The 7,490-nt window shown below is 36.6% G+C and overlaps 1 protein-coding gene across 1 annotated transcript in view; it reads right to left on the reverse strand.

The window, feature by feature from the left end:
* AFH14 (Formin Homology 14) overlaps positions 1-6,671 on the reverse strand; it is a 14,153-nt gene extending 7,482 nt beyond the window's left edge. The window contains 10 exon segments of the mRNA XM_089783899.1: positions 143-241; positions 1,643-1,714; positions 2,721-2,850; positions 3,254-3,573; positions 3,652-3,724; positions 4,089-4,747; positions 4,954-5,175; positions 5,252-5,961; positions 6,055-6,163; positions 6,417-6,671. Of these exon segments, the coding sequence (XP_089640025.1) occupies positions 143-241; positions 1,643-1,714; positions 2,721-2,850; positions 3,254-3,573; positions 3,652-3,724; positions 4,089-4,747; positions 4,954-5,175; positions 5,252-5,961; positions 6,055-6,127 (2,358 nt within the window). The 5' untranslated portion in view covers positions 6,128-6,163; positions 6,417-6,671.
* Between the last annotated feature and the right edge of the window lie 819 nt (positions 6,672-7,490).

Raw genomic sequence — 7,490 nt, forward strand, 5'->3', positions numbered from 1 at the left:
TTGCCTAGGTGATAAGATATCATGTAATGAGTTCCTTCCAAAGAAAAAAAATAGCATCATGTAAAGAGTAACATTAAACAGACTAGAAAATGTAGCATTTGCACACAAATGCAACCAAAATGTTAAAAGATATATAAATTACCTTTAGCAGTTCCATTTCTTCCTTAGTGGGACAAAATTTTATCAGATTTTCCACCTGATCAATGTCAAGAGCTGAAGAATCCAATGCTAGAACTGCATTCTGGAAATAAAGATCATTATATTTAGGACCACCAACTTTACAAGTCAAAAAGCAAAACAGAAAACCGAGAGTAATGTAGAGGAAGTTTGAGACAACTTTGCAAGGCAATTGAAAGAACCAACAGCAGAAATCAGTTAAGTGATTGGGAGGACCAGAAATACCAGTGTCAAAACTTAGTCGTGGGCCACTGAAAAGTACAAATAGTTTATTTATGATCTAATCCAATATCCTGTCAAGCCAAATCTCACTCATTTTCCTCCCACAGAGATGCAGCAAGTGGATCCAACCAAAACAAACAAAACCAAACTTTACCCTCAACTACGAAAGCATTCAACAATGAATATATTGGTCTTTCTTTATACCATCTTCTTTAAATAGTAAAGCATACTTGATGAAGTTTGAGCCTTCAGAAAATTCCAACAAACCAAACATTCATCCAAAGTTGATATCAGTGGTATATATTATGAAAAACATGCATGCATTATCTATGTATGCCAACTACCTACAAATATACATTCTTATGGTTTATTACTAATTGTCAGTCTACATATTTATGCATGTTTGTCAAATAGATGGACATCCATGTGAATTACAAATTACATATGTGGGCATGTTACAGATAAATATGTACAATCTCAATGCTGCAATCCACATTAACTGTCAATCAAAATTCCAATAGTATCAAATATAGTTTTTGACCCAGGAAAAAAAATAACCTTTCTACATTTCTGAAAATCCATAACCTAGCCCCAAAACTTTTCTCTAAAGAATCACACCACATGAAAAGAACCCCAAACCAATGCCCTTCAGCAGATAGAAGTCCAATAAAAAGATCATGAGCTCTAGGCGGACAATAAGATGCTTGCATGGTAATAAAATATTAAATTCTTAATTGCTGCTACTGGAAAATTGAAAATAGTAAACTGATGCCCCTGAGGAGTACCCATAAAAAGTCAAATAGGATCACATTTTTTAACAGGCCATTTCCAACTTTGATATCAAATCATACAATATGCTGCATGAAAGATTCCAGCTTCCATGAATCTGGTTGCCAGCAAAACCTTAATGCACATAAGACACTATTTCAAATCTCTTATAGCATCAGAAAGTAAGAGAATATTAACACAAGTTGGACTAACAAATGAAAAGAAAAGTTCAAATAGAAGAGATTGAACAGGGATAAATTAGAAACAAATATAACATGAAAGAGAAATTCAAGGGGGACGAAAACTAAACTCTAAGATTCCAACATCACTTTCAATCAAAATCTAAAAGAAAAATTCAAGAAAAAGATTAAAATTAACATACTTCTGACATCAAAATCTAAAAAGAAAATCCAAGAAAAAGATTAAATTTAACATACTTATGACATAAAGCAGGCTAAAGCAAATGTGAACTTACAATCATATCTGGCAGAGGAATTTTTATTTTTGTAAGCATTATTTCACAGTTGTACGCTCTGCGCAAGTCAACCTGACAGATTCAATACATGCACCACTTAAACAACATCAATCTAAAGAAACCTATTGTTCTTGAAATCACATATAAAAGAAATTATATAGTGAAAGCAGGAATCAGATAATTATATGTAAGTGAATCAGGCTATAGATAGCAAGTTCAAAGTTAATAAAGGAAGCAGTGATGCATTATTAGCAGAACAAATAGAGTAGCTGTGTTCTTAAATTAGAACTTTTCAGACTCCTCTGACAGTAGTTTATAATTGAATGAAAATATTTAATTTGCAACAAAAGGACCTTCTTTCTAACGCCAGAATAAAACAGCATTGTATTGCTATAGGAACAAATACCATATCAGCAATAACACTAAATTGATGGCACCAACAATGGTACCCTACCCCTGCTGAGCTCAGTGTTTATCATGCAAATAGACCAATATGATGTTCATGCTGACATAAAAAAATTAATAACAAAACAGTAGGGAAGATAAAGGTAGTTTATGACAATGTTATGAAACAACTAGAGCAGCAGCAATTACTGAAGAAACCCCTTAATCATTCTATACTCAAATCTTGCCGATTATTTGTTGCAATGGTGCCCTTTAACTAGGGGAACTACCAAATATTGCCTTTCAAATTTTCCTAATGCTTACTCAGTCAAGTTCCATATTCTGTATATGGTTGATAAGGCAAGCACTAAAAGTAGACTTTAAGTATAAATTCCTCAACCAATTGCAAAGTTGTCTGATTCTGCTCATTTGTACTCTAATAATTAGTTATCAGGAAAAGAATAATGTTCCTTGTTTATTTTCATTGATATTTTAATCAACCAATTAGGACCCTCCTAACCATGCTTTTCCTTCTATATTGGATGTTGTATAAGAAAATGAAGCCAGATCCAATATACAGCCACCAGATTATGTTATCGTCAATGTCTACATAAAATTAATATGCAGATTTAGTATGAACAGAATGGTTTCTGATTTTTCTTCATTAGAAGTTTGAAGAAAGAAAGAATCTCACCAATTGCACTTTCTCAGGTTTATTGATGTTAGATCCACGTCGACCTCCAAGTTTGTTAGTACCACGCCCATCTGAAACAGAGGCCGCTGAGAACAAACTTTCAAGCTCAGACATGTCAATTTCCGGGGCCCTACCAAAAATATTCAATCTTTAGGGTTAAAAAGCCACCATCTCTCCAGATTAGAGGGAAAACTAACACAAGTTAAACTAATAATAAGAAATGAAGGGGAAACAAAAAAGAAGTTGGTTTGACAAAGGATTCATTCTTTTTATTTTTTTCTAATAGAGCACAAGATCACATAACAAAATAGCAAGCAAAGAGACATGTAATACATAGAAAGGCCTCTCTAAATAAATTCCGGTGAACGCCAAATGAAATGCAACTATTCCTAAAAAGTTTAGTCAATGCTCCAGCCCAAGAACGAGCAATCTGACATCACCTAAAAAAGTTTGTAGAAGGTGAAACTACTCTTTGCAGTAAAAGAACAAATAACATAATTTTGTACTAATATACAAACTATACATGCATGCACCTTGATTGATTATCTTGCTTTTGAGAATCAGCCCACAAACTCCCTTGCATTGCTCGAGTGACTTTGACCCAATGTAATGGCTTCAATGAAGTTCTCTTAGGGGTATTACTCGTGCCAGTGACTCGACCTCTTGCATGACCAGTCTGTCCCATAGCTTTTCCCCTTCCGATAGATGGAGGTGGGTGGTGGTGGCACATTAGACACTTTTGCACCTGGCAGCCGTGGACCCACTTGCAATGTAGCCAGGTGGTGGAGGGGGTGAAGCAGGAGGTTTTGGTGCAGGGGGTGGAGTGGAGGAATAGGAGCTGACCGAGCACGTCCTATAGGAGGCGGAGGTGGAGGTGGAGGTGGCCGAGGGACATTGGTATGGACACGTGGCACTCCCTCATGAGAGGAACTAGTGCTAGATATTGCCATTGGAGTGGTGGTGGTGGTGGTGGTGGTGGGTATGGCTCTTGCTTATTAGATTTGCTGCCCAACGAAGATGAAAGCAAGGGTGGAGGCAAGGGCGGGGGCGGGGGAGGGGAGGGGGTGGGGGTGGTGATAGCGATGGAGAGGAACAAGCAGGTATGGCTGGGGCTGGTGAAAGTTCTTTACAAATGCTGAAAAGGGGTGGTGGGCCATCTCTGCTGGTAACCGCAGGCAATGTTGAAAACATTTTACCAGATAAACTATGAGGTGGAGGTGGTGGAGGTGGTGGAGGACCTCTTTTAGCTGTGACTAGCAAAGATGGACGAGATTTCCATCAGAAAAAGTAGGAAGAGGAGATGGTGGGGGTGGTGTGTGACAAAGGTCTAATAATATTGATAGATGAAGGTAGATGTGATGGTGACACTAAAGGAGGAGGAGGAGGAGGAGGAGGAGGAGGAGAGGAGGTGGGGAGGTGGAGGTGCACATCTTATAGAGAGACTTTTCCCCAGATATTAGAGGTGGAGGCGGAGGTGGTGGTGGTGGACGTGTTGTTGGTATGGAGGACAGAGAAGGGGGTGAAGCTGGCAGTGGAGAAGATGAACAAGATCGTGTTCCTGGACTTGAAACTATCCGAACAGTTTCCACTGATGCTTGATTTAGAGTTCCAGAGGCATGATTTAAATCTTGTAAACCATCACTTTCTAAATGTAAGAGAACTGTATCAACAACGTCTGGTGGCGGAGATTTTGCGGGATCCGCTGAAGGCTTATTATTAACATCAAATGCTTCATCTGAACTATCAGCAGTGCTATATGCGTTATGTTCTTCCTCAGAGTCAGCAGGACATTCATATAAATTTCCTTTATTTTGCAATCTGGACAGTTCTTTTACATCACTCAAGACGGAGAGTTGTTTAAGTAACCACAAGGCAGCATCATCACTGTTATCAACCCACTCAACACCACTAAAAAGTTCTTGAACTCGAGAAAAAGCTTCAATAGGTAATCCCCCTTTTTCCTCACCATTTAAAATTGTTATAGGAGCCTTAGGAGGGGAGGAATTTTCAACCTCCCCAAACAAAACCTGAATTTAGAAGTTTATTGAATTAGAATAAAACAATGACGAAGGAAGTCTACAATCATGACTAAAACTAATGACACATGTAGGTTTTAAAGAAATAAGGAAGGAGGTTAGCAGCTCAGAAACTGAATTGTTTAACATTGCTGTCCTTTGCTCTTCTTTCTCTTGTTGTATCCCAAATCCTAATAGAGGCTCAAAATGATATTTACCTCTGCTCGGAAGCCTTTTGGATACCGCTCCTTCGAGTCCCAAAGAATGTCCAAGTTCTCAGAGTTCAGCATCAATATGTTGGATCGAATAAATGCAGTGTTGAACATTACACGAAACATCATAACTTCCCTTTCAGGATCCAAGTCCAAATGAGCACACTCCAATACAACATCGCCTTGCACCAAACACTGAATGTCAATTTTAATCACATCACAGTCTGCCTGCAACAAGAGGCAATTATTTTTGACCAGTTAACATGACAACCTAAATTCATACAAAAGGTGGAAAGGAAAAAACCTTTTCCTGATGATAATGTCGAAGCATCTTCCTCTTCTTGGACATGGAGAAGAGCATCTGAGTGGATAGGCCATCTCTGCCACGAATATTCCGACCAAAAATACGGATGATTGGCCTACATCCATTTTGGGTATCAAAGCTTGGAATGGATCGAAGAATGAGACAATCTAAAGACAGAGCACGCTCAGGGGGAGGCCATTCAGGAGCTATGTTCCGTCGTGATACATACTGAAGGTAGCGAAGCTGAGAAGGGAAGGGATTTAAAGGTGAGAGGAGCTGCAAGAAACCTTTAGGAGCCTCTCTATGAACAATTTCAAGAGTCTTTCGCTCTCCACTGTGCAATTTTTTAAAAATCAAGAAACTAGCTAATAGAAATGCCAAAAGTGGCCAGGCCCCTCTTTCACAATGTAGAAGAATAACGTTTTGATGATTCCCAAGTGAAAGCCAACTCTCACAAACTCGTAGAAAATGCTGAATCAGAGACAATGGAAGTAGGGGACAACCCTCATACTGTCGTGGATAATCCAAAACAGTAACATCGTATTGGCATAAAATTTCCGCAAAATGACTTGGTTTTTCACCCTCACGAAAATTGAAAGCGAGAAATGATGACTCTGGGAATTCTTCTTGTAACTCGGTTACAATTTCGTGTAGATATACTTGGTACATACCGTCAGGCAAGACTTCAGTGGAGAAGCAGGAATCGAAAACTGCATTAACTTATATTGAATTAGTTTAATACACCAATAACACATATAAAGCACAAATGAAACAAGTTGAGGTTACAGAATGTGAGTAAGTACCGTATACTCTTTCAACAAATTCAAGCAAGCCATCTGGGGGTCTTCTGTAAAAAAATCTGCTGAGAAGGGACATCTCTGCCCGTTCAATTTCGCTTAATGAGCTAAAACCCTGAACAAAAACAACAGAAACCCGCAAAATTAATCCACTTTGTTACCACATGCTTGTGATTTTAAAGAGCAAAAGCAAAATAAAAAAGATAACAACAACAAATTCCTAACTATTTAAAGGAAAGCTAAAGCTGAAGTTCCCATCAGAGGAGAAGAACCACGCTCAAGACTTCGATTCGAAACAAATCGAACCGTATATTCCCAAAAACAAATAACAAATAGTAACTAATTAAGCTTAAGTGTCAGATACTGACCAAAGATTATAAGAATGGAATAACTTGAAGATTTCCGTGAAAGCAGGTTCCCAACTCTCTGGCGCTACTACCTACTAAGTTGCTGCGCTAATGGTTTTAAACTTTCAAATCTCACAATCATTGTTCCAGTTTGAACTTCAAATGTATTTTGGTTTCGTCTTCACAATTAGAGGGCACGTAATCGCGAATCCTCCTTTCCCCGTGTCTGGGGTGGAGGGCCCATGAGGCCATGACCCAACTTCTCTTGTTCCCTATTTTTCCTGTATCTTACTTACTTTGAATTTTGAGGTTATATTTGATTCGATTGATACATGTAGTCGGGCTATAGATCCAAAAGATAGTGAGGGTGCGTTTGGTCCGCATAGTTATGAATTATTTTAATAGTTGATTATAAGGAATAGTTTTAAAAATAATTAAATAATAAATAATAAAAATATTTTTATTATAATATCTAATTTTTAAATTAAAATGTTTTATTATTTTAATAATTAATTCAAAATATTAATAAATTTTTATTTGAATTTTAATATGATTAATTTTTCTAATTTATAGAATATTAATAATTTATATAGTATTTAAAACATTAATAATTTATAATTAAAATACTAACACTATTATTTTATTTTTATTTTTAAATATTAAAATATTACAATTTTATAATTTAATTTTTAATTTAATTTTTAAATTAACAAAAAAATAACTTTTTATAACTTATAATTTAAATTTAAATTTTTTTATTTTAAATTTATTTTAAATTTTTTATTTTTCTTTCTTTTTTCTTGATGGTCAACCTCAAGAGATGTGGCCAACCAGCATACAAGAGTGTTAATATGCACTCCTTATGACTAGATCAAGTCAAGGAGCACCAAATCAATGTTCCACACGGTCAGATTTAGCTATAGAATGTCAAATTCGATTACGAGATCTAGTCGAAAGCATCAAATATGTTGCTTCTCACGATTGATTTGGTCGGGAACACCATATCAATACGTTTCTTTACGCCAACCAATCACATCTTTAGCGGTTGATCGTTAAGAAGAAAGAAAAAAATTTTGGCTAAGAGTAATTAAAATG

This window comes from Theobroma umbraticum, unplaced genomic scaffold (assembly GCF_002168275.2).
Source record: "Theobroma umbraticum cultivar Fairchild unplaced genomic scaffold, ASM216827v3 scaffold_30.0, whole genome shotgun sequence".
Classification (NCBI taxonomy): domain Eukaryota; kingdom Viridiplantae; phylum Streptophyta; class Magnoliopsida; order Malvales; family Malvaceae; genus Theobroma; species Theobroma umbraticum.